This window comes from Berghia stephanieae, chromosome 10 (genome assembly GCF_034508935.2).
Source record: "Berghia stephanieae isolate SIO BIC M18660-M18661 chromosome 10, UCSD_Bste_1.3, whole genome shotgun sequence".
In the NCBI taxonomy this organism is placed as follows: Eukaryota; Metazoa; Mollusca; class Gastropoda; order Nudibranchia; family Aeolidiidae; genus Berghia; species Berghia stephanieae.
The window spans coordinates 46,525,398-46,552,897 of record NC_088369.1 but is presented as its reverse complement, the minus strand read 5'-3'; the positions used below and the strand labels follow the sequence as shown (position 1 = coordinate 46,552,897).

Genomic DNA, 27,500 nt, shown 5'->3' with positions numbered 1-27,500 from the left:
GTTGGACAGAGTAAATGAGAGGGAAGGGTGGGGGTAGGGGTGGATATTGTAGTGTTGGACAGAGTAAATGAGAGGGAAGGGTGGGGGTAGGGGTGGATATTGTAGTGTTGGTCAGAGTAAATGAGAGGGAAGGGTGGGGGTAGGGGTGGATATTGTAGTGTTGGACAGAGTAAATGAGAGGGAAGGGTGGGGGTGGATATTGTAGCGTTGGACAGAGTAAATGAGAGGGAAGGGTGGGGGTGGATATTGTAGCGTTGGACAGAGTAAATGAGAGGGAAGGGTGGGGGTGGATATTGTAGCGTTGGACAGAGTAAATGAGAGGTAAGGGTGGGGGTAGGGGTGGATATTGTAGTGTTGGACAGAGTAAATGAGAGGGAAGGGTGGGGGTGGATATTGTAGTGTTGGACAGAGTAAATGAGAGGGAAGGGTGGGGTAGGGGTGGAAATTGTAGTGTTGGACAGAGTAAATGAGAGGGAAGGGTGGGGGTAGGGGTGGATATTGTAGTGTTGGACAGAGTAAATGTGAGGGAAGGGTGAGGGTAGGGGTGGATATTGTAGTGTTGGACAGAGTAAATGTGAGGGAAGGGTGGGGGGTAGGGGGTGGATATGAATATTTTCAAATTGTAAATGATCCTAAAATAAAATGTCTGTATTAAAAATATTTTTGTTTTTACATTTATTCTCCATTCCATCTTCCCACAGAAATCAAAAAGAAATGTCGGTTTTATTACGAGAGATCATGGTCACAACCCGTGGAATTGAAGAAAGGAGATAGAATACCGTTACGGGGATTTGATTTCGTCGGTACAATGTCTCCATTCATGAATAAATCATCAGGCCGTTACTCCGTCCCTTTATATGGGAAGTATTGGTTTAGAGTTTGGATGGAGATAGAGGATTATTTGGGAGGAAGGGTGGAGTCTTATTTATGTAGTAGTAGAAATGGGGGTGAGAGGAAATTGATGGCCACTTGTAGGACGGGAGATTTTAGGGATGTCAAGGATATAGACCTTGTGTTGGGTGAAGGTGAGGAGGTGTGGGTGGAGCTTGTTGGAGTCCAGGGGAAATGTCGTGTGGTGGTTTGGTTTGATGGTGGCATTAAAGATGTGTTGTAAATGTTATCGTTGTAAGATACACAGGTTATCATGTGGTCTAGTGGTTAGACTACATCTCTATCCACTAGGTCTAGGGTTTAAATATGTGTTTGTAAGTGTGTATGTATGTGTGCTTGTATGTCTGTGTGTATGTATGTGTGTTTGTATGTCTGTGTGTATGTATGTGTGTGTGTACGTATGTGTGTTTGTATGTCTGTGTGTATGTATGTATGTGTGTATGTATGTGTGTTTGTATGTGTGTTTGTATGTCTGTGTGTATGTATGTGTGTTTGTATGTCTGTGTGTATGTATGTGTGTGTGTACGTATGTGTGTTTGTATGTCTGTGTGTATGTATGTGTGTTTGTATGTTTGTGTATATATGTGTTTGTGTGTATGTATGTGTGTTTGTTTGTCTGTGTGTATGTATGTGTGTTTGTATGTCTGCGTGTATGTATGTGTATTTGTATGTGTGTATGTCTGTGCTTGTGTGGGTGTTTGTGTGTATGTCTGTATTTGTGTGTGTGAGTTCGTATGTATGTATGTATGTCTGTTTTTGTTTGTGTGTGTGTGTGTGTGTTTGTATGTGTGTATGTCTGTGTTTATGTGTGTGTGTGAGTTTGTATGTGTGTATGTCAGTTTTTGTGTGTGTGTGTCTGTGTGTTTGCTTATGTATGTGTGTCTGTCTGTCTGTGCGACTGTATTTATATTATATGAATGTTGTATGTTTTGTCTGTCTGTCTGTCTGTGCGACTGTATTTATTTTATATGAATGTTGTATGTTTTGTCTGTCTGTCTGTGCGACTGTATTTATATTATATGAATGTTGTATGTTTTGTCTGTCTGTCTGTGCGACTGTATTTGTTTTATATGAATGTTGTATGTTTTGTCTGTCTGTCTGTGCGACTGTATTTATATTATATGAATGTTGTATGTTTTGTCTGTCTGTCTGAGCGACTGTATTTATATTATATGAATGTTGTATGTTTTGTCTGTCTGTCTGTCTGTGCGACTGTATTTATATTATATGAATGTTGTATGTTTTGTCTGTCTGTCTGTCTGTGCGACTGTATTTATATTATATGAATGTTGTATGTTTTGTCTGTCTGTCTGTCTGAGCGACTGTATTTATATTATATGAATGTTGTATGTTTTGTCTGTCTGTCTGTCTGTGCGACTGTATTTATATTATATGAATGTTGTATGTTTTGTCTGTCTGTCTGAGCGACTGTATTTATATTATATGAATGTTGTATGTTTTGTCTGTCTGTCTGAGAGACTGTATTTATTTTATATGAATGTTGTATGTTTTGTCTGTCTGTCTGTGCGACTGTATTTATATTATATGAATGTTGTATGTTTTGTCTGTCTGTCTGTCTGTGCGACTGTATTTATTTTATATGAATGTTGTATGTTTTGTCTGTCTGTCTGTCTGTGCGACTGTATTTATTTTATATGAATGTTGTATGTTTTGTCTGTCTGTCTGTCTGTGCGACTGTATTTATATTATATGAATGTTGTATGTTTTGTCTGTCTGTCTGTCTGTGCAACTGTATTTATTTTATATGAATGTTGTATGTTTTGTCTGTCTGTCTGTGCGACTGTATTTATATTATATGAATGTTGTATGTTTTGTCTGTCTGTCTGTCTTAGCGACTGTATTTATATTATATGAATGTTGTATGTTTTGCCTGTCTGTCTGTCTGTGCGACTGTATTTATATTATATGAATGTTGTATGTTTTGTCTGTCTGTCTGTCTGTCTGAGAGACTGTATTTATTTTATATGAATGTTGTATGTTTTGTCTGTCTGTCTGTGCGACTGTATTTATATTATATGAATGTTGTATGTTTTGTCTGTCTGTCTGTCTGTGCGACTGTATTTATTTTATATGAATGTTGTATGTTTTGTCTATCTGTCTGTCTGTCTGTGCGACTGTATTTATTTTATATGAATGTTGTATGTTTTGTCTGTCTGTCTGTCTGTGCGACTGTATTTATATTATATGAATGTTGTATGTTTTGTCTGTCTGTCTGTGCGACTGTATTTATATTATATGAATGTTGTATGTTTTGTCTGTCTGTCTGTGCGACTGTATATACAGTGATGCCAAAATTCCCGTCTGGAGCAAAAACACCACCACCACCACATCATCACTACAACCACAACCACCACCACCACATCATCACTACCACTACAACTACAACCACCACCACCACATCATCACTACAACTACAACCACCACCACATTATCACTACAACTACAACCACCACCACCACATCATCACTACCACTACTACTACTACAACCACCACCACATCATCACTACCACTCCTACTACTACAACCACCACCACATCATCACTACCACTACTACTACTACAACCACCACCACCACATCATCACTACCACTACTACTACAACCACCACCACCACATCATCACTACCACTACTACTACTACAACCACCACCACATCATCACTACCACTCCTACTACAACCACCACCACCACATCATCACTACCACTACTACTACTACAACCACCACCACATCATCACTACCACTACTACTACTACAACCTCCACCACCACCACCATATCATCACTACCACTACAACTACAACCACCACCACCACCACATCATCACTACCACTACTACTACAACCACCACCACCAACACATCATCACTACCACTACTACTACAACCACCACCACCACCACATCATCACTACCACTACTACTACAACCACCACCACCGCATCATCCCTACCACTACTATACTACAACCACCACCACCACATCATCACTACCACTACTATACTACAACCACCACCACCACATCATCACTACCACTACAACTACAACCACCACCACCACCACATCATCACTACCACTACAACCACCACCACCACCACATCATCACTACCACTACTACTACAACCACCACCACATCATCACTACCACTACTACTACAACCACCACCACCGCATCATCCCTACCACTACTATACTACAACCACCACCACCACATCATCACAACCACTACTACTACAACCACCACCACCACCACATCATCACTGCCACTACTACTACAACCACCACCACCACCACATCATCACTACCACTACTACTACAACCACCACCACATCATCACTACCACTACTACTACAACCACCACCACCACCACCACATCATCCTCACTACCACTACTACAACCACCACCGCCACCACATCATCACTACCACTACTACTACTACAACCACCACCACATCATCAATACCACTACTACTACTACAACCACCACCACATCATCACTACCACTACTACTACAACCACCACCACCACATCATCACTACCACTACTACTACTACAACCACCACCACATCATCACTACCACTACTACTACTACAACCTCCACCACCACCACCATATCATCACTACCACTACTACTACAACCACACCACCACATCATCAACTACCACTACTACTACTACAACCACCACCACATATCATCACTACCACTCCTACTACAACCACCACCACCATCATCACCACCACTACTACTACAACACACCACCACCACATCATCACTACCACTACTACTACAACCACCACCACCACATCATCACTACCACTACTACTACAACCACCACCACCGCATCATCCCTACCACTACTATACTACAACCACCACCACCACATCATCACTACCACTACTACTACAACCTACACCACCACAACAACTACAACCACCACCACTGCATCATCACTACCACTACTACTACAACCGCCACCACCACAACCACAACTACAACACCACCACCACCACATCAAACACTACCACTACTACTACAACCACCACAACCACATCATCACCACCACGACTACTACAACCACCACCACCACATCATCATACATTACACTACAACACCACACACCACCACCACCACATCATCATCACTACCTCTACAACTACAACCACCACCACCACATCATCATCACTACCTCTACAACTACAACCACCACCACCACATCATCATCACTACCTCTACAACTACAACCACCACCACCACATCATCATCACTACCACTACTACTACAACCACCACCACCACATCTTCATCACTACCACTACTACTACAACCACCACCACCACCACATCATCATCACTACCTCTACAACTACAACCACTACCATTAGGTTTTGGAGCTTTACTTCATTTGAAATGAGGAAACTTTGGGAATGTATTTGGCATTGTGTTTTTATGTTTAGACCTGTAAATTCTCAGTCAATCAACTGAAATCAGTCGAGTCGTCAAATTCAAATATTTTAAAAAAAAGGAAAGAAGGAAATGAAGAAAGAAAGAATTCATGAATCGTGCTCGAATTACCGTAAAGTAAATAGGAATGTTCCACAGCGATACGCATAGCTCATGGGGACCGTTTATATTAAGGATGGATATATTGCCAAGGCTAAGCGACACTTTTTAGAATTGCCGTGTCTGAACACATCCCAGTGTATTTTCACACAGCCTTCGTGAAATTACTTTTTCACTTTCCAAACCTGTCGTGATCCCAATGGTAGCCAATTTTAACTGAGCCACCGAGCGATAAATTTCACTGTTTCGTCTAAGCCAAAATTGACCACATTTACCTGGTGGAACCTAAAAGTTTGAAAAAGTAAAAAGCGAACGCCGGAAGTGCGTTATTTAGACACCTTCAAATCGAAAGTTCTAGGATTGCTACAAGCACATCTCGATTGCCTCACGTTGTAAACAACAAACTGGTTGACCGTTTCTTCACTGATTGGGTACCTAATTATAAGAAACAATTGTAAGTAGCCTAATGAATTCCCACGTAAATTAGTTTTCTGTCATTCTTTTGCTCAAGTGTCTGCTGAAAGACCGTTCCACACAGTGGGAGCAGAATATGTAAACACAATGGCCAAAACCATCCCAATTCCCTTTTGTCTGCGGAAATACCTCTTTCGGCATTAAAATTCCTCCGAGTGGTGTCTGAAATTCCTGTGAGTCAAATTTAATGCTTTGTCTATGTGTGTGTGTGTGTGTGTGTCTGTCTGTCTGTGTGACTGTGTATATATTATATGAATGTTGTATGTTTGTCTATATGTGTGTCTGTCTGTTTGTGTGACTGTGTATATATTATATGAATGTTGTATGTTTTGTCTATATGTGTGTCTGTTTGTTTGTGTGACTGTGTATATATTATATGAATGTTGTATGTTTTGTCTATATGTGTGTCTGTTTGTGTGACTGTGTATATATTATATGAATGTTGTATGTTTGTCTATATGTGTGTCTGTTTGTGTGACTGTGTATATATTATATGAATGTTGTATGTTTTGTCTATATGTGTGTCTGTTTGTGTGTGTGACTGTGTATATATTATATGAATGTTGTATGTTTGTCTATATGTGTGTCTGTCTGTCTGTGTGACTGTGTATCTATTATATGAATGTTGTATGTTTGTCTATATGTGTGTCTGTCTGTCTGTGTGACTGTGTATATATTATATGAATGTTGTATGTTTGTCTATATGTGTGTCTGTTTGTGTGTGTGACTGTGTATATATTATATGAATGTTGTATGTTTTGTCTATATGTGTGTCTGTTTGTGTGACTGTGTATATATTATATGAATGTTGTATGTTTGTCTATATGTGTGTCTGTTTGTGTGACTGTGTATATATTATATGAATGTTGTATGTTTTGTCTATATGTGTGTCTGTTTGTGTGTGTGGCTGTGTATATATTATATGAATGTTGTATGTTTTGTCTATAATGTGTGTCTGTTTGTGTGACTGTGTATATATTATATGAATGTTGTATGTTTGTCTATATGTGTGTCTGTCTGTCTGTGTGACTGTGTATATATTATATGAATGTTGTATGTTTGTCTATATGTGTGTCTGTTTGTGTGACTGTGTATATATTATATGAATGTTGTATGTTTTGTCTATATGTGTGTCTGTCTGTGTGACTGTGTATATATTATATGAATGTTGTATGTTTGTCTATATGTGTGTCTGTTTGTTTGTGTGACTGTGTATATATTATATGAATGTTGTATGTTTGTCTATATGTGTGTCTGTCTGTCTGTGTGACTGTGTATATATTATATGAATGTTGTATGTTTTGTCTATATGTGTGTCTGTCTGTTTGTGTGACTGTGTATATATTATATGAATGTTGTATGTTTTGTCTATATGTGTGTCTGTCTGTGTGACTGTGTATATATTATATGAATGTTGTATGTTTTGTCTATATGTGTGTCTGTCTGTCTGTGTGACTATGTGTTGATATTATGGTGTGTATTTTCCTGTGTGCTTGTATGTCTTTGTCCATTTGTTCTGGTTTGTTTCCTCGTTAATTTGTGTTTGTGTGTCTGTTTTTGTGGAGGTGGGGGTAGGGGGAATGGCTATTCATTTATATTAACCTTCGACCCCCACCACTCATCTCATTAGTTATTCACCATTACATTACAGGACGTGAGAGAGAGAGAGAGTTTGTATGTGTGTGTGTGTGTGTGAGAGTTTGTGTGTGTGTGAGAGAGAGAGAGAGTTTGTATGTATATGTGTGTGTGAGAGAGAGTTTGTGTGTGTGAGAGAGAGAGACAGTTTATATGTATATGTGTGTGTGAGAGAGTTTGTATGTATGTGTGTGTGTGTGAGAGAAAGTTTGTGTGTGTGAGAGAGAGTTTGTGTGTATGTATATATGTGTGTGTGTGAGAGAGAGTTGGTATGTATGTATGTGTGTGAGAGAGTTTGTGTGTATGTGTGTGTGAGAAGGGAGAGAGAGAATTTGTATGTATGTATGTATGTGTGTGTGTGTGAGAGAGAGAGTTTGTATGTGTATGTGTCTGTGAGAGAGAGAGAGAGGTTGTATGTGTGTGTGTGTGTGAGAGAGAGAGAGAGAGTTTGTATGTGTGTGTGAGAGAGAGAGAGAGAGAGTTGTATGTGTGTGTGAGAGAGAGAGTTTGTGTGTGTGTGTGTGAGAGAGAGAGAGAGAGAGTTTGTATGTGTGTGTGTGTGAGAGAGTTTGTATGTGTGTGTGAAAGAGAGAGAGAGTTGTATGTGTGTGTGAGAGAGAGAGAGTTTGTGTGTGTGTGAGAGAGAGAGAGAGAGAGTTTGTATGTATGTGTTTGTGTGAGAGAGAGAGAGAGTTTGTATGTGTGTGTGTGTGATAGAGAGAGAGAGTTTGTATGTGTGTGTGTGAGAGAGAGAGAGTTTGTATGTGCGTGTGTGTGAGAGAGAGAGAGAGAGTTTGTATGTGCGTGTGTGTGTGTGAGAGAGAGAGAGAGAGAGAGAGAGTTTGTATGTTTGTGTGTGAGAGAGAGAGTTTGTATGCATGTGTGTGTGTGTGTGAGAGAGAGAGTTTGTATGTGTGTGTGTGTGTGTGTGTGTGTGAGAGAGAGAGTTTGTATGTGTGTGTGTGTGTGAGAGAGAGAGAGAGAGTTTGTATGTGTGTGTGTGAGAGAGAGAGAGTTTGTATGTGTGTGTGTGTGTGTGTGTGTGTGAGAGAGAGAGAGAGAGAGAGTTTGTATGTTTGTGTGTGAGAGAGAGAGAGAGTTTGTATGTATGTGTGTGTGTGTGTGAGAGAGAGAGAGTTTGTATGTGTGTGTGTGTGTGTGTGTGTGTGTGTGTGTGAGAGAGAGAGTTTGTATGTGTGTGTGTGTGTGTGTGTGTGTGAGAGAGAGAGAGAGAGAGAGAGAGAGAGAGTTTGTATGTTTGTGTGTGAGAGAGAGAGAAAGTTTGTATGTATGTGTGTGTGAGAGAGAGAGAGTTTGTAAGTGTGTGTGTGAGAGAGAGAGTTTGTATGTATGTATGTGTGTGTGAGAGAGAGAGAGTTTGTGTGTGTGTGAGAGAGAGAGAGAGAGTTTGTATGTGTGTGTGTGTGTGTGCGAGAGAGAGAGAGAGAGAGTTTGTATGTGTGTGTGTGAGAGAGAGAGTTTGTTTGTGTGTGTGTGTGTGAGAGAGAGAGAGTTTGTATGTATGTATGTGTGTGTGAGAGATTGAGAGTTTGTGTGTGTGAGAGAGAAGAGATAGAGTTTGTATGTGTGTGTGTGTGCGAGAGAGAGAGAGAGAGAGATAGAGTTTGTATATGTGTGTGTGAGAGTGATAGAGAGAGTTTGTATGTATGTATGTGTGTGTGTGTGAGAGAGAGATAGAGAGAGAGTTTGTATGTATGTGTTTGTGAGAGTGATAGAGTTTGTATGTGTGTGTGTGAGAGAGAGATAGAGAGAGAGTTTGTATGTGTTTGTGAGAGAGAGAGAGAGTTTGTATGTGTGTGTGTGTGTGTGAGAGAGAGAGAGAGTTTGTATGTGTGTGTGAGAGAGAGAGAGAGTTTGTATGTATATGTGTGTGTGTGTGAGAGAGAGAGAGAGAGTTTGTATATGTGTGTGTGAGAGTGATAGAGAGAGTTTGTATGTATGTATGTATGTGTGTGTGAGAGAGAGAGATAGAGAGAGAGAGAGTTTGTATGTGTGTGTGTGTGTGTGAGAGAGAGAGAGAGAGAGAGAGAGTTTGTATATATCTGTGTGTGTGTGAGAGAGAGGGAGAGAGAGAGAGGGGGGATACAATATATCATCACCACCACATTTATCATCATCATCACCACCACAATCATCATCATCATCACCACCACAATTATCATCATTACTATCATCACCATATCATCATCATCATCATCATTACTATCATCTATTAGATGATAAGACGGAGGTGCTGTATGTGGGGAACAGGAAGTGGAAAAGTGAAACAGATTTGAAGTTGGGGGATGCCTCTATTCAGATTGTTGACAAAGTGAAAAATCTTGGCACATTCTTAGACTCTGAACTGTCGATGGAGCATCAGGTTAATAATTTGGTTAGATCTCTCTTTTTCCAACTAAAAAAGATTGCTTCCATTAGACGGTTCACATCTGAGGATGTGACCAAGCACCTGGTTGTGTCCCTCGTACTATCGAAATTGGATTATTGTAATGCTCTGTTGTTTGGCGTTTCGCAATACAATCTGAAACGTCTTCAGATTGTCCAAAACAGCGCTGCCAGACTAGTATTCATGAAGCGTAGGTGCGACTCTGCCGGACCTCTACTTCATGACCTGCATTGGCTGCCTGTTGGGAAAAGAATTAAATTCAAAGCTTGTGTTTTAGTGTATCGTTGTCTTGAAGGTACTGCCCCTTCCTACCTTTCAGAACTAATTGAAAGATATTCAAAACCCCGCCCCTTACGTTCGGCCAGTGATTCCACAAAACTAGTTGTCCCTCGAATTCGGAAAAATGCTGGAATGAGATCCTTTTCTCATTTCGGACCCTCTATTTGGAACGCCTTACCGCAGAGCATTCGTGAAAAAGAATCTTTGTCTATTTTTAAACGTTCCCTTAAAACATATTTGTTTCGATTTTAGTAGATGGTATGAGAAGCAAGATAGGTTTGGTTTGTGTTGTGTGTTGTGTTGTGTGTGTGTGTATGTGTGTGTGTGCTTGTGTGTGTGAATGAGTATGTTTCAGCCAAAGTAATTTGTAATTTAAGCGCTTAGAGTCTGGTGTCTCGGAGTTATAGCGCTATATAAGTTTTCAGCATTATTATTATTATTATTATCACCATATCATCATCATCATCATCATTACTATCATCACCATATCATCATCATCATCATCATCATTACTATCATCACCATATCATCATCATCACCACCACAATCATCATCATCACCACCACCACCACCACAATCATCATCATTACTATCATCACCATATCATCATCATTACTATCATCACCATATCATCATCATCACCACCACGCATCGCCTTGTGTTAGTTTTAAATGGTATTGATTGATGAATTGACTTTGTATTTATATTGACACCAAGGTCTAGAAATAAACTTTGAATTCTGGAACTTTTTCCTCTTCGTCTTTTTGCTTCGGGGAAAAAATGTTGATTTTTAAAAGTCTTTTCTACTTTTCCTGGCATTGTGGGTTGGCAGCTCTGTGATATGATAGTGGTACTTGTTAGATTTATTTCCTGTATGTCTGTCCGTGTGTGTGTGTGTGTGTGTGTGTGTGTATCCTGGCATTGTGGGTTGGCAGCTCTGTGATATGATAGTGGTACTTATTAGATTCATTTCCTGTCTGTCTATATGTGTGTGTATCCTGGCATTGTGGGTTGGCAGCTCTGTTATATGTTAGTGGTACTTGTTAGATTTATTTCCTGTCTGTCTGTATGTGTGTGTGTATGTGTGTGTATCCTGGCATTGTGGGTTGGCAGCTCTGTGATATGATAGTGGTACTTATTAGATTCATTTCCTGTCTGTCTATATGTGTGTGTGTGTATGTGTGTGTATCCTGGCATTGTGGGTTGGCAGCTCTGTGATATGATAGTGGTACTTATTAGATTCATTTCCTGTCTGTCTATATGTGTGTGTGTGTGTATCCTGGCATTGTGGGTTGGCAGCTCTGTTATATGTTAGTGGTACTTGTTAGATTTATTTCCTGTCTGTCTGTATGTGTGTGTGTATGTGTGTGTATCCTGGCATTGTGGGTTGGCAGCTCTGTGATATGATAGTGGTACTTATTAGATTCATTTCCTGTCTGTCTATATGTGTGTGTGTGTGTATCCTGGCATTGTGGGTTGGCAGCTCTGTTATATGTTAGTGGTACTTATTAGATTCATTTCCTGTCTGTCTGTGTGTGTGTGTGTATGTGTGTGTATCCTGGCATTGTGGGTTGGCAGCTCTGTGATATGATAGCGGTACTTGTTAGATTTATGTCCTGTCTGTCTGTGTGTGTGGGTGGGTGGGGGGGGGGGGGGGGGGGGGGTGACGTAATTGGTGGTGGAGGGTGGAACTCCCCTTAGGGGGTCGGATGGGGGTACATTTGACCTCCATGGGCTAGCAGAGTCTTCATCTGTCCCCAGACTTGCCATCTCTTCTGTCAACAGTTTGGCTTTTCCTTCCATCTTTCTATTCTGAAATCACTGGCATTGAAATGACCTACAAGTGTTGTAAGTGTCGTGGAACACATAAGCGACCAACGTTATATTTTACTTATAAATACTTTGGATATTTCTATAGCTCATTTCCATGGGTTCACCATGACCAATGCGCATTGTCGTGTTGCATTTTATTCTTCCGGGTGTCCTTGTGGACCCAGATTTACATTTCATACAGTACAAGTCACTTGTTTTGTGTCCTGTTTGTACCAGCATTCTTATTGTATAAGTCTCCTTGTCTTAACAACTTGATGGGGGCTGCTGGTAGGGTCTATCACACTTTATCTGTCTGGGTGGGATTCCTGACCTCCCATAGTGGGCAGGGAGGTACTTATTGTGTCTTCTATCCCCCTATGTGTTTTCCAACTACTTTCTGTCATTGTCTTGGAATGAGATTGCTTGGTTTTGTCCTGGCCCTGGCTGGGAGGGAAACAGTCAGATGTATAGGTAGAGGTTTGGCAGACGATATTTTTTTGTCTTGTAAATCATCTCTCTGGTATGCACTGTATTATGTTTGTTTTATATATATATGATTTGTAAACATTTCAGTGTGTTCCTCTTATATGTGACCTGTGCTTGTGTCAGGATGAGACATTTAGGTGATCTCAAACTACGTCCACTAATCTGTCATCTGAATTTTTTGCCAAATTGAGACCTAAAATTTGCCAAAATTTGCCAAACCCCCCCCCCCCCCCCCCAAAATTTGCCAAAAAGACCATAATTTGTCAAACAATTTGCTGCACTTTGGGTGTAAGTGACTCGATCTATTTGACTTGAGAAATGAAATAACTGTGAATAGCTTTGTTACAAAGATTTTAAAGGATCATTATCCGTAGAGAGTAGCTTCCCTTGGTTTGGGCCCAGGCAAAGCTGCAACATTTCTCAAGTTTCACACTTTTTTTTTCGTTATTTTGTTTTCGCTTCTTTTTTTCCCCAAAATTTGCCACGCGATTTGCCAATTTTCCCAAAATTTGCCACGATTTGCCAATTTTGGGAAATTTGCGGATCGCCCAGATATTTGCGGCCGCAAAAAATGCAGATGACAGACTAATAGTGTGATCTTGGAATCTACATCTGTTCCATATTTGAACTAATTCCTCTTTGTCTTACTATTTCTTGGGTGTTTTCACGTTAAATCTATAACCATTTTTACGATCCCATTTTCTTCCTTTTTACTAGCGTTGAAATGACCTAAATGTCTTGCAAGCGCCGTAAAGTCATTAAGGGGCGGGTTAGGTCTAATTATTAGGAAAATTCTTCGAAAATTGATTTTGAGGTTTTGGTGGAAAATTATGTTTTATGATCTTAGAAATAATATAATTGACGTCAAAATTCCTAAAGTAGACTGTAAATGTTATGGTGCACTTAAATAAAAAAAAATTGTTATTCAAAACTCAGCGGCAGTATCTCAAGAGTTTTAGTTTTAATAAATATCAAAATTACATATATGCATCTATGTTCCTGTGCATTATGATCATATTGGCAGTTGATTTTCTTTATCTATTCATGGTTTTGTTTGTTCCGTATAGTTTTTTACCACTTCGATTCCTCTCAAACAGTTTGTTGGTCATAACAGTAAACTGATATGATTTATATCTTTATGTGGTAAAATAACTCATGAGGATAAGATTTTATTGACCAGTAAAAACTAAAAACCAATATTGTGTATGATTTCAATTTTCTCATTTACTATCAATCTGCCTATAAAGTATGACCTCTTTAGAAGAAAAAAATTAATCACCCAACAAGGTTACTGGACATGCTACAAATATTGCAGTATCAATCATCAATTACAACTAGCACTAAGCCACTGGTACTGTTAAATTAAATGATTTGCTCAAACAGACGGACATAGTATGTGGACAAAAGAGGATTCAAAATTATGAGGGCATATAGTTTATTCTAAGTAGCGACCTCTTCCTCCTTATGACCAACTACATTCAAAACGAACACACTGTCCATATAGGTTATATAGAATCATCTCCTTTCATCCAAGAATACACATTCAGTCATTGTCTTATTAAGTCATCTGATATACCATTGAACTCCAGTCAGTCAAATTTAGAGATAAAACAACTGAATAACAGTCAGAGTCAAATCAGTATAACACCACAGGCATACCACAGAATGGTCATTTAATTTATGAGAAATCACTGCCATATATATCTGGACGCTTCAGTCTATAAAAAGTTAACACATTCACTTGTGCACAAAAGGAGAACTTGAACTTACATTATATTACTTATTCAACATGCAAAAATACGAGTAATTGAGATGGATTTCAATGACCCTAAACATTGACTCCTATATGACACTATAAAGTCGGCATTTCCTAAGACAACCACACAAAAGCAGTATACATCTTCAAACAATAATGCCTAACATTCTTCATATAATTTTGCCTTGAATCGTAAGGGATTTAAGTAGTATAGAAATAGAAAAAAAGTCATCAAGCCATTGAAAAGTTGGCTTTCAAACGTGCCCAAAACTACATAATATTTAAATCAGTTAAATGCTTTAAAAAATTAAGATTAATATTATTTTCATCTAATGGTTTATATTTTATTCCTAAACTGATATTTGGACATAATTCATGGCATGGAATACTGTGGGAGAGAAAATGAAGATCTCACCAAGTCATGCCAAATAAGAATTTTACAATTTAAAAATTTCTTATCTTTTAAGATTTTACTGCCCGGACAACAAAACTTGGCATGTGTCAAGATCATCATTTTTACTTTACAATGATGCTTGTTTCAAACATTTTCTGCCGCTGGGAATTAAATTCAACAAATTAATTTCATTGATAGCTCAAAAACCACTAAATTGATACCTCTCTTATGAGCAGCCTTAAGAGGATACATTATTACCATAGCCCTACTTTACTCTAGTCGGCCATGATTATTACCAACCATGGCATATGATGAAAGAAACCCTTACTTTGCTTGTGGTGAGGGAACAATTTTCATATTCATGTTAGCAACTGAGCAATTACCATGAAATATTGCAGCAATTAATTACCATCAGCGGCATCACAGATTTCCCCTGACCGCTACCTGTTCCACCCATGGGCTGACCCCACTAATGGGGTCAGGTTGACCTAGCACTGAAATACCGCTCAGAGGGGAAAATGCCACACAGTGAAGAAAGCATTATGCCCATTACCTATCAGACACCAAAGAAAGATATCCATACCAATCGAAACCAAAGAAAGCATATGCATTACCATCAGATACCAAAGAAGCATTATCCTACTAAGGAATACCAAAGAAGCATATGCCCATACCAATCGATACCAAGAAGCATATTCCATTCTACAGGAATACCAAAGAAAGCATTATTCCCATTACCTATTGTGACGAACGATTTTCTTTCACTGCGTGTTTCTTTATCATTCGTCAGCGTCTCATTCAAAACCACTTCAAACCTAGTGGACGAGACATATATTTGATCAACACCTCCATTAAAGATAATCAAAACATGGACAGCCTTTCTCCAATAAAGCTCCAAATCTTTCTAACGGAAATGTTGGTCGTTAGGTGGGGAAACATTTCCATTGTATAACGGAACATTCACTTTCAGCTTAAGGTTTATTTACCTGTTCAAATTGTCTGCCCATTGTATCCATACCTCCCGCTAATTACCTTTTCCAAACAAGACTCCAACGTGCATAGGCCTTGAGGTCCTTGTCTCGTTCAAGAGTAGCTTAAATTGCAATTACTGTCTATCTCTCCGGTAATGCTCCGTTACTCCGTATTAATCAAAGCCTATGAATATCATTGGCTATCTAAAACAGGAACATTCTTCTGATTGGCTATCCCATAATTCAGACGCGCTCTTTCATTTCACAAAATCAAATTCATCTCTGAATTTAATCACACACACGCTAAGAATCCCAAGAAAGAAGGGCTATCTCTCCAATTTCAAACTTGTAAAAGTTTGTCATCCTTCGGCTGGAGGTAAAATGAATTATTGGTTAACATTCAAAGTGGAACGAGATATTACTGTGAATTCAATTTAATCTGTTATTAATATTATAGTATGTGTATATTTTAATTGTGCTATTCCATGGATGTTCGTAAGTTGGAATACCTGTACAAAACTATATCTATATGTATCTTATACTATAGTTAACAGTTGTTTATGATCTATGTTATTATTTCATTTATATTCAATATGTATATTGCTTGAATGTCTGTACCCTACCGCCAATCGCCGGCCACACATCATAACCTCAATTATAATTAATAAAAATGAATAAAGAAATACCAGGGACACAACCCTGTTAAATTCTCATCATGTAAGATAGCTCGACTGTCAGTTGATGTTTAAAACATATACTAACTACCATTATCATGGAGTTACTGCTTCTCCTTGCCTTTGTCGGCAAATTCGGTGGCGAAAGACAAACTCGATTGGCTCTTTTTTTTTTTTTTTTGTTTGTTTGTTGCTTTAGGTCTCTTCCAACACAATTGAGGTTATATGAGAGACCGCTGAAACAAAAAAACAAAAACAAGCAATCTAACAAAAATAGTACAAATGTAAATCAAAATCATAACCTAAAGATATCATAAGCTAAATTATAAATAACCAAGAACAAACAGGCAGAAGATTTACAGGAAAAAAAATATCCCCTGTCAAAAATACAATCACAAACCAAAGAAGCAGGATAGGCTAGTAAAGAGAAGAAGAAACGACATCACTATCGGATTCGATTGGCTCTAAGACCTTGTTGTTTTAACTCTTAATTGAAGGTCCTTTTCCGTGTCCTTGGAGCACCCAGTCGTGCCGAATCCCTGCATCCCAGTCCGTGAATAAGGGTAAACCCCTGATGTCAGTCTCTAAATACAACACACTGTTGTGAAGTCCAGAAAACTCTGCAAGCAGGCGCTAACCCTGGAACTAGCTGATACATTTGCCTCAGTCAAGCAAGCCGGCAGGAAAAAGATAAGCCAAACGGGCTTATACCATTTTCAAATGTATTTTCCACAGACACAAATGATTATATCAAAATAAATAGACAAATAAATAATAAATTAGATCCACTCAATTAGAGCTATTCTTCCTGATATCAAATAAATACTTATTCTTTCTATCTTTTCCTGTAACAATCTAATTAAACTTTATGTAAAGAATTGTTATTATTGTATTTGGGCGTTACTATTGTCTTGACTCACTTGTTATTAATACAATTAAGTTATAAGGGACCCTAAGGCTATCCCCCCCTAGATTGAACCTGAGCCGTTTGTGGTATAGGTTGAGTGGTGCGGCTGGTAACGAGAGCCATAGCGCGCATACTAGTTCGAATCCAGATCATTGAGCTATCGGTTGGACTCGATCCCACAAAAATTACACACAACCCGCCACACCTATCAGGAATACCAAAGAAAGCATTATTCCCATTACCTATCAGGACTACCAAAGAAAGCATTATTCCCATTACCTATCAGGACTACCAAAGAAAGCATTATTCCCATTACCTATCAGGAATACCAAAGAAAGCATTATTCCCATTACCTATCAGGACTACCAAAGAAAGCATTATTCCCATTACCTATCAGGAATACCAAAGAAAGCATTATTCCCATTACCTATCAGGAATACCAAAGAAAGCATTATTCCCATACCTTCAAGGTAATGACCAAATCAACTTTTCCCACTCTTACATATGGAATACCAAAGGCTCATTATGAACAAACCCTTATTTTCACTTGGACTTCTATGGACATTCAACCAAACAGGTCATTAGTGAATTAAATAATCAAATAATGGGAAATTTAGGACTTCAACCACCTCTGGAATTACAATGTGATGGGGTTGAGGGCGGATGGGGGGGGGGGGGGGGGGGGTAATGAGCTCTACGACATGAAATTGGGTCCCTAAATTGAAGTTCATACACTGTGACAACAGTCTGAGGCCAAGACCTAGATGAATGTTGACAATACACAAGTGAGGTTTGTGGGACTCCCCCACGTTCCTTGTTTCAAATCACCGCAGCAAGTCACAAAGTATCAATAGTACTGTGTCTAGTGAGGAAGCTTGCAAGGGATTTCTCAATGACCTCCAGATTAGTAAATGGTCCTAGAAATTGTTTGATAAATTTATTTTATAAAAATACTCATCAATGGACCATGTCCTATTCAGATGATAGTAACCATTGCAGCTGTCCATTTCACACAAGAAATTCCAACAGAGTGAGTTTGACAAAACCAGGGGTTTTAATTTTAATAAGTTATTTAGGATATATGAAAGAAACCAAATTGGGAACACAACTAAAGACGTCAGAGGGTCACCAGCATATGATTAGTTTTGTAGCAAAGACAAGCAATCTTGATCATGGTCAGTGGCTGGTTGGATGGTAATAATAATAATAATAATAATACATAACAGGTTAGCCTTGGCGTTGTCTATGGATAAAGTAACACATCACCCCTTTGTCTTTGGCGTGAAGATGACCGAATATGAGCCATAACAGATATTAATAGAACGGTAGAACAGAAAGAGGCCCTACAGGTTGCATGTACTGTATGAAATGAAAATTCTATTTCATATGGCCTGTGCAGTGAATTGCACTGGAACCGGACACCAGAAATATGAATATATATGTATATATAATATAAACGTCCAAGCACTAATTTTAAAAATAAATGTATAATGCGTGATAGATAGGCCACTTGTTGACAAAACTAAAACTAAAACCCACCATTGACTTAAGAATGATAAAGAGCACAATTTCCTTTTCATTTCTCGACCCAACAGAAAACTAAAACCCACCATTGACTTAAGAATGATAAAGAGCACAATTTCCTTTTCATTTCTCGACCTAACAGAAAACTAAAACCCCATTGACTTAAGAATGATAAAGAGCACAATTTCCTTTTCATTTCTCGACCCAACAGAAAACTAAAACCCACCATTGACTTAAGAATGATAAAGAGCACAATTTCCTTTTCATTTCTCGACCCAACAGAAAACTAAAATCCACCATTGACTTAAGAATGATAAAGAGCACAATTTCCTTTTCATTTCTCGACCCAACAGAAAACTAAAACCCACCATTGACTTAAGAATGATAAAGAGCACAATTTCCTTTTCATTTCTCGACCTGCGATTTTTACATCCGCGAAAAAGTGGCAGGATTCTAGAGACAGAAAGTAATCTTTTCATCATTGTTTTGTTGACAAAGGGGAAACCCGAAATGTCCACATGATCTGTCTTTGTTAATTAACTTAAAGCCTCCATTCCATTTGACGGTGTATTGTTCTATTTATAGATAATATTCTATATTTTCATTTGATGACACACGGGAAGCAACTCAGAAATAAAAATAAATAAATCGTATTTGTGTATTGATAAAACAACATCTAAACTGACAATTCTTATCAACTGTGATAAAACTATCAGTGACACTACCTTATTATGTTATCATAAATAAATAAATTCCCTTTATTTCTTTATCCCATAGGGGAAATGTATCTCTAGGGTTTATTCCAAGGCAAGACTGGAATAAATCAAGCATCAGCCGCAGTGCAGCGCCGCACATTGAGATAGGGCGAGGTGGCTTGCTCAAGGCCACACAGAGCAGCAGCGGGTGATCGAAGTCTGTAAAAAAAAATAATTGAGTTTTATAAAGCGCAATATCCACTAAATGTGCTCAAAGCGCTTTACAAGGGGTCCCTGGTCAACAGCAACATTTAACATGTAGGACGGAACATGCCGCCTGTTAGGTGATATTACAATTTTTCGGACAAAGACAATGCTGTTAACGTCCAGGTACTCATTTTACACCTGAGTACGGTGAGAGAATGTGAGTAAAGAGCCTTTTCCAAGGATTCAACTATGCGCCGAGCTCAAGGCTCGAAACCAGGACCTTCTGATCCGAAAGCGAGTGTCATACCACAAGACCACATAGCCACACACGTCTGTACCTTTCGGGTACGAAGCAAAGACCGTACCGCTGAGCCACGCTACACCTTTTACATCATGTAACAAAAGGTCATAAATTGGTATTACCTTGGAGTTAAGCAGATATCAGAATATATATATGTATGTATAAATAATATATATATATATATATATATATATATATATATATATATATATATATATATATATATGTATGTATAAAGTCACAATCTCTCCAGTCCGAACACCTCAGCTCCCAGCATTTTGTCCCTAAACTAAATACGCTTCAACAGTCGTAACGTCACTTCCCTCATAATGACGCATGGCAACTTAGTAACTCCAAATTATCGGAACAATGGCGGACGCCCATATGTAATCATTCTCCGACGAGCATAAAAGCGTATCCAGAGGAAAAATTCATGAATCTGATCATATTTTGACTTTTACACATTCTGATCACAAGGCATATGAAAAGTTCGAGCCAGCATGAAGAATAAAAAGTACTGATTTTCTTGGTTTAGAACCGCGATGGCCGCCGTTGCTAGGCAACGTGACATCAGATCCAATTAAAGTGTAGAAATAAAGAGCAACCTGGCTGGTTCATTGAGACATCCAGATTGTGGAGTTCTGGATTTAAGACATGTCATTGCATTTTTAAAGTTTTCATGGTCAGAACACAAACTTTTACTGGGTTTTTTTTTTTTACATTATGAAATAAGTCTGACATTGCGATTTTTTTAACCCCCCCCCCCCCCCCCCCCCCCCCCCCTCCCCCCCCCCCCCCAAAAAAAAAAAAAAAAAAAATTATTTTGCAAGCAAAATCCAAAATTTTGTAAGCTAAACACAGCAAAATTAGCATTTTTTTTTTTTTTGTGTTTTTGTTTTTAAGGGTTTTACGGCGTCTCCAACACATTTAGGTTATATCAGCGCCAGTAAAAAGGAAGAATATAGGATAGTAAAACGTTCTAGAATTACAATTAAAGCACCCAAGAAAAAGTAAGACATAGGGGAACTGGGAACAAATAGGGATCAGATGTAGATTCCAAGAGCATACCACCAATGTACTTAGTATGAGATCACCTATAAGTCTCATCCGGACACAAGCACAAAATCCAACAAAGAGGAACACACTCAAATGCTAACATTATACATTGAAAATAACAAATATAAATAATACATAACAGAGAGATGATTTACAAGGAAAAAAACATAATCTCCCAAAACAATAACTATGCATTTGACTGTTTCCCTCCGAGCTAGGACTCCGGCCAGGGCCAGGACAAAACCAAGTAATCTCATTCCAAGACAAAGACAGAAAGCATTTGGAAAACAGTTATAAGAGGATAGAATACACAGTATGTACCCCCTTGCCCACCAGGGGAGGTAATTTGCAAAAAATTACGGTTAATTTTCCTAAAAAATTCGTTCATGTAAGAGAAAGGTATCTCTGTTTGTTTTTAAGGGTTTCTCGGCGGTTGCAAACAAATGTAAGGTCATATAAGGGCCAGTAAAAGGGAAGAAAATGGGATAGAGAAAAAGAAAATATTCTTGATTAATTATCTTTCACGTTCTACACGAGCTATCAAATTAAAATTTGTAAAAATTCGTCTTTTTCCTTTTTAAAAAATATTATGATTGATTTTTGTGGGTTTTTTTTCTTTGCAAAATCTCGAAAATTTGCACAGAATTGCAGAATTTGGGGCCGCAATGCAAATCAGAGAAATTTTGCGATTTTTTTGCGGCTGCAACGGGGCCGCCAGCACTGCCAAAAACTGCCATGCCAGTATAGTCATTCTAAGGAATGAAGTACCAGGAACTTGAACCAAGTTTCATTCATTTGTTTATCTTTGTGACCCGATGACATCAGTTCATTTTGACATGACACCAGTTTGACGTGATGGGTAACATTATACTTATACATATGCCATCCCCTTTTTAAGACCATTTTGAGGCAACGGGTCGCATATGCTGATTTGGTCCGTGCATTATTTCACAGTTGTAGTAGCAGACAAATTATAGATAGAATGCGTGTGGGGTTTGTTTGTTTACTGAACTGAACACAGACATCATTGTCAATTGTCAACAATAGCTGGCATATTGTACCATGTTTTGGGGTTTCTTTGGCCACTTTCTTTTCTTTTTATTTTAATCAAACAATTTAGGTATAATAATGTTTTCACTCATGATAATATTCTGAAAACAAAAACAAAAAATAAAACAAACAAAAAAACCCAACAAAGTGTTTGGGTGCACTTATGCTTTGAAAAGAAAGTGGCCCAAGTAACTCCATATAGATAGAATGTGTGAGTCATTAAGAGACTGCAGGCAGTCAGCACTGTCACTGAAAGGTGGAGTCCGATGTGAAAGCTCCAGCAAGTCGGTTGTCCCCATCTGTGAGAAGACAATACATCCTCTGAGGTAGAACTTTGGAGTAAGGAGCTGGACGAGGGACCATAGCTCTTAAGATGTACTCTCTGGCATTAGGGGCAGGGAAGTCTGGGCACGACGAGCTCGAACCCGATTGGCTGACTGGGTCAAAGGTCATTGATGAGACGCTAGCTGTGGATGAGTTTTTCCTGGAATTGCTACGGCTATTGTTTGATTCCAGCTGCTGCAAATCATCTTCGGCATCGTCCAGGATCATATTGTGAGATCTCTGAGCTGCTATAAACATTTTGTGTATGATGGCCCCAGCTGGCCCATGAGCTCCGCCTTTCACAGCCACCTCTGGCTGTGTCAGCAGACCTGTCACAAACGTCTCCACTTCCTCTTCCTTTCCCTCTTGGGTCAGAGAACTGAAGTCATGTGCAAACTTTGACCGTAGAGATTTCGTCCTCGCTGTTAAAATCTCTGCCATTTCAATCAGTCGTAAAAGGTCAACATATCTTTTCTTTTCGAGCGGAAAATTCCGTGTGACTTTCACAGCCCGAGATGTAATTTGATCTGTTAGGGACTTGATATTCGGTACACCCGAGCTGACAGATTCCTCTACAACTTTCATGATGGTGGCGTGTGTGACACTCGGCATCACATGGAGAATTACTTCTGCCGGTTTTAAAGCTGCTAAATAATGAAGAACCTTTTCCGCTTCCTTGGTGTCATCAAACAACCTCTTCTGTCTCCGTGCTGGTACAGCTTTTGCACTCTGCCACGCCTCCACCCACATATTGCCAGGTATTTGCATGCGTTGACTCAATCTGCCATGTCTGGATTGGGACGACACCTCTGCACCACTTCCAATATCCGGCTCTACCCCACTGTTATCGGCAACGTCATCATCTGTGATATAATCCCTGGGTGAATACCAGCGGACGAAATCCTCTAGTAGACACCCAGGATTGGCAGCCTTGAAAGATTCCATATCCGACACAAGACAGGCACTTTGCATCCGAGCACGGATTTGAGACCCTTCGGCTGACGTGCCGAGTTTGGCCAGGACTTCAGCATGTTCTTCCAGCATGTCCTCAGTCATCGGGGATGGTTCCTGTGTAAACGGAATAAACAACTGCTCGCCGTTGGCCAGAAGGAACATGTTCTTCATCGGAACTCTCCTACCTTCTGGCTTATGCGTCATTGTATCGTGAAAAGATCCCATCAGGCTAAGTCGATTTTTATGAGATTTCCCTTTCCTTTTAGAATCCCTCCCTTCTTTTTTCAACTGCAATTTTCCTTTCAAACTTCCCTCTCTGGCCTTGACACTGTCCTCCTTGATATTGTCATTGCCAGGTTTATTTTCATTTCTGTCTTCTACACTGCTTGTTGCTGCTGCACCATCTGCCTCATCCCCATCACCATCACCATCATCATGATGATCATCATCTTCAGCACATTCAAAAAATTCATCATCATCATCATCATCACTGACATCCCCCTGTGCCCCATCGACATCGTCGTCAACATCAACATCACTGCCATCACCATCCTCACTATCAGACACAGCAACTACATCATCCCTTTCCTTTGAATCATTGGACTCAAATGATTGGTTGGCAACATTGACAGAATCGGGTCCGTATCCATACGACTGACTCTCACGTTTAATCTTGAATTCGATACAACAGTTCAACATTTGCAACTTCTGGTGCAGCAAACAAGATCCCATATTTGGAGGTCCTTTCTCCACTCCACAAATAAGATGAGAATTCTCCCACCGGAATCTCAGTTCCAAAATAAATTCCTGCCACAAATGAACAATTCCGAGCATTCCGCTATGACTGTGGTTGACGTTACACAAAGCAAGGGCAAGTTTGTGGACAAGTCCGTCCGTTGGGGCTGATTTCATTTGTTTATTTAATTCCAACAAAATCTCTTTGACCACTTCTATTTTGGCCTTATCCTCCTCTGTCTTCATCTCTGGTGCGTGTTCCATGTCAGGGGTTGACACAGAAGATGACACAGATCCCTGGCGTTTATCTTTGGCCAGCTTCGGACTAGAAGCACGCGACCCCTGGGCATCTGGAAACAAATAAAATAAAATCTTGTCCAGTAATTTCTCTGGGATCGGGGCATTTTCTGGAGTGAGATGAATTTTTGAAGACGCAGATGACACGACTTTGCCAATGGAGTGTATGGAGGATAAAGCGGGAACAGGTTCTGTCAATTTTTGCAGGGCATGAGTCAACTCAGCTGTTTGTTTATCAAGACCACCTGTGTCCGGCATTATCTTTCTAAGCACATCCTCTGTTGTTTCGTGCCTGTCACAGAGTTGGAGAACATCTCTTAGGTATTCTCCAAGAAGGCATTGTGGGTCTTCTGACATCTGAAGGCAGACGGTCCACTGAGGTGCCTGAAGCGGGTCAAGGTCAGAATAACGACTGTTTTCTACGATGACGTCTTCGGAAAGGCAAGGCCACGTACAAGACAGATGCAATTCGGATATGGGATCTCGACAGGCACCAAGGGGAAGGAAGCCAATATCTCCATAACCTACTTCTCCATCGCAGAAGGAAGAGAAATCAGGAGGAAGTTGTGGCCAGGCACTGTGTATCCAGTCTTGAAGGACATAGGTAAATCTCACAGACACGGACACTGGTGGCATGGAGATGTAGACACAACCAAGCTTGGATTTGAAAATGTCCAGCAAGCCGGCCAGATGACAGAATTGCGGTGGAAACCGACGCAGGTGAGCCATTTCAAACTCGATGGAGGCGCCGCGAGATATGCAGGTACCAGTAAAAAGTCTACGATTCTTTTGCTGAAGTTGAATGAACACAGGGACACTACAGTTGGAGTTACCAAAAGCTATGGATGTGGAGCTGAGAAGAATTTTAGCTCTGCTCTCTGACTCAATACACTGCCTTTCCGACACGGGACAAAGTGTAAACATTTCCTGTAGGCCATACCAGCGACACAGATAGGGTGCACGAGAAGGAAAATCATTATCAAAGTTCATGAGGTCAAAGAAAACAGTTGGTGCTTTGTGCTCGTCCTCTACCTCTTCCGTCGATACTTTTTTAGAACTAGTGCTGGTTGTTGGGGATGTGTCTGCTGTTTTCAAGTAGGAATATGTCAAAGTGAATCTAAAATCGGCAAAGACTATCTCTTCAGATTTTTCTGCCCATGTGCCATGGGCATACTGATCTTTCAGTGCTGGGGGTCGTGGTTCATGGTTGACCAATTTCCATTCATGAAGTACTTCCTCTAGTCTGGCAATGAATCTCTCCCATTCTGAAGCTGTTGTGAAGTCTGTGATCTCGAACACATCAGCTTCGTCTTCCACAGATGTGTCGTCTACTATGGAAATTCTCTTTTTGTCAATGTCCATCATTGCTGTGTATCTCACGAAGGTCAAGGTCAAAGGAAATTCAACTCTGGACTTTCTGTGATCTGTTAATGAAGATAATGAAAGCATAAAAGTTATGGGATGGTTAATAACTGATCATATCCACTGAATTGTGTCAATATCAAATGTTCAAAATCTTTATAATACAGTGCAACCTATGGATAATGACACCCCTGAATAACAACAACCCATGGATAGCGACGTTGACCTCTGGTCCTGATTTTTTTGCTATATGTTATATTAGTAATAAAAACCCAATATAGCGACTTGCATTTTAGTGATACCCCTTTATAGCGACATCATTATAACAATAATTGGCAGTTGTATACCAATGCTTGATACCCGACAATCGTCACGTCGTACTCTAAATCAATTTTTAAACCGCTATTTTTCTCCTCCCAATGAGACTGCTTGTTACTGACACCCTCCAATCAGAATGCATGTTTACTATACTTCATGGAATCAGTGCTAGTTCGAATGGAACCGCAGGAAAAAAGTTAGCTAGTTAGTGGATGGAACTCTAAAGGATCCATTCACCTTCCCTGATAGCTACCTGTCTGAGGTCAGTGGAGGTCAACTGGGATCACAGTTCCGTATCCAATGGATGGTCTTAATATATAATGTTGAGATAACTGGGAAAACAATAACAACCTCTTTCATTTTATTGTTTTCATTTAGAAAATCTGTTGTTTTTCAGTCCAAATTTGATATAATTTTGGACAATGTCTGTATTTTTAAAGTTAATAATATATAGCAAGCTGTGGATCTACTAATTATAAGTGCTTTTAAATTTTGGTGCACTTAAATACAAATGTGGGCATTAAAAAGTAGTGCCGAGTGGTCCCAAGCATTCTTAAGGACCACGGTTCTACGGTTCCTGGAAATGAAAACCGCAAGGACCAGTTCCGGTTCCAAGAACCGGTTCTTTTTCACCATTGGACATTCTCGAGGAATCGTTGGGACCGTCACATGATGGGAACCATGCCTATATGTGACCCTCCGCCTCGAAACGGTATTAAGTCGGATTTTTCAATTTTGGGTTTTTGGTACCCAATCATAGCTTATTTTATGCTTTAAAATTTGATACCAAATTTATACAATTCTGATCATTCATTGCCGAGATATGACCGTTGGAAGTAGGGGGAGTGTGAAAACCAAATTTTGAGAAAATCGACTTTGAAGTGAGGCACCGTTTTCACGCACAGTCAAATCAATGGGCAAAGATAACTCCTTAGATACGGGCATCGAAAATTTGACGAGAATAGTGAAATTTGGCATGAGCTTAGATTAGACATCTAATAATGTACATACAAATTTTTGAAACAATCCAATAATTACTTTTGTAGTTATTCATTATTATGTAAGATGTTCGTAAACAAATAAAACACTGGAATAAAAATGCCGACAATTGCTCACTTTTTCAAGAATTTTTGATATTTGAATAAAGAATCAATGAAATAATGTATTATTAATGTGATATTAATGTGAAATGTTTGTCTTATTTAATAGAGAAAATACGATTTCAAAATGCCAAAAGTTAAAGAAGGTTTTATAATTTGAAAGTACAGTTTTGAAACTACGTGAAGCCGGGTGGGCAGGGAAAGAATTATCAAGAAAGAGGATTAGAGAGGAAGAGATAGAATGAGAGAGTAAAATACACACACACACACGCACGCACACACACACACACAAACACACACATGTGTGTGTGTGTGTGT

The 27,500-nt window shown here is 39.3% G+C and overlaps 3 protein-coding genes across 14 annotated transcripts in view; 2 read left to right on the top strand and 1 right to left on the bottom strand.

The window, feature by feature from the left end:
* Nucleotides 1-1,114, top strand: part of LOC144955876 (uncharacterized) — a 31,197-nt gene extending 30,083 nt beyond the window's left edge. For all 8 annotated transcript variants that reach the window (XM_078886119.1, XM_078886118.1, XM_078886116.1 and 5 more), the window contains one exon: nucleotides 702-1,114. In XM_078886119.1, the coding sequence (XP_078742245.1) occupies nucleotides 702-1,114 (413 nt within the window). The remainder of the gene's footprint in view (nucleotides 1-701) is intronic.
* A 1,648-nt stretch (nucleotides 1,115-2,762) lies between these two features.
* LOC144955875 (uncharacterized) lies at nucleotides 2,763-11,004 on the top strand. Of its 5 annotated transcripts, none has more exons than XM_078886110.1 (4): nucleotides 2,763-7,982; nucleotides 8,114-8,347; nucleotides 8,397-8,725; nucleotides 9,562-11,004. In XM_078886110.1, exon 1 carries the CDS (start codon nucleotides 2,763-2,765, stop codon nucleotides 5,313-5,315), a length of 2,553 nt encoding a protein of 850 aa, XP_078742236.1. In that variant the 3' UTR covers nucleotides 5,316-7,982; nucleotides 8,114-8,347; nucleotides 8,397-8,725; nucleotides 9,562-11,004. The 5 variants fall into 5 exon arrangements, with proteins under 5 accessions (XP_078742236.1, XP_078742234.1, XP_078742233.1 ...); XM_078886108.1 differs by having other exon boundaries at nucleotides 8,397-8,727; nucleotides 8,967-11,004; XM_078886107.1 differs by having other exon boundaries at nucleotides 8,397-8,727; nucleotides 8,809-11,004.
* Nucleotides 11,005-22,031: 11,027 nt separating this feature from the next.
* LOC144955873 (rab3 GTPase-activating protein catalytic subunit-like) overlaps nucleotides 22,032-27,500 on the bottom strand; it is a 12,637-nt gene continuing 7,168 nt past the window's right edge. The window contains exon 2 of the mRNA XM_078886103.1: nucleotides 22,032-25,826. Within this exon, the coding sequence (XP_078742229.1) occupies nucleotides 22,339-25,767 (3,429 nt within the window). The 5' untranslated portion in view covers nucleotides 25,768-25,826 and the 3' untranslated portion in view covers nucleotides 22,032-22,338. The remainder of the gene's footprint in view (nucleotides 25,827-27,500) is intronic.

Coding starts and splice junctions, on each gene's coding strand:
- LOC144955875 (XM_078886110.1), top strand. CDS start 2,763: ATGAATGTTGTATGTTTTGCCTGTCTGTCTGTCTGTGCGACTGTATTT.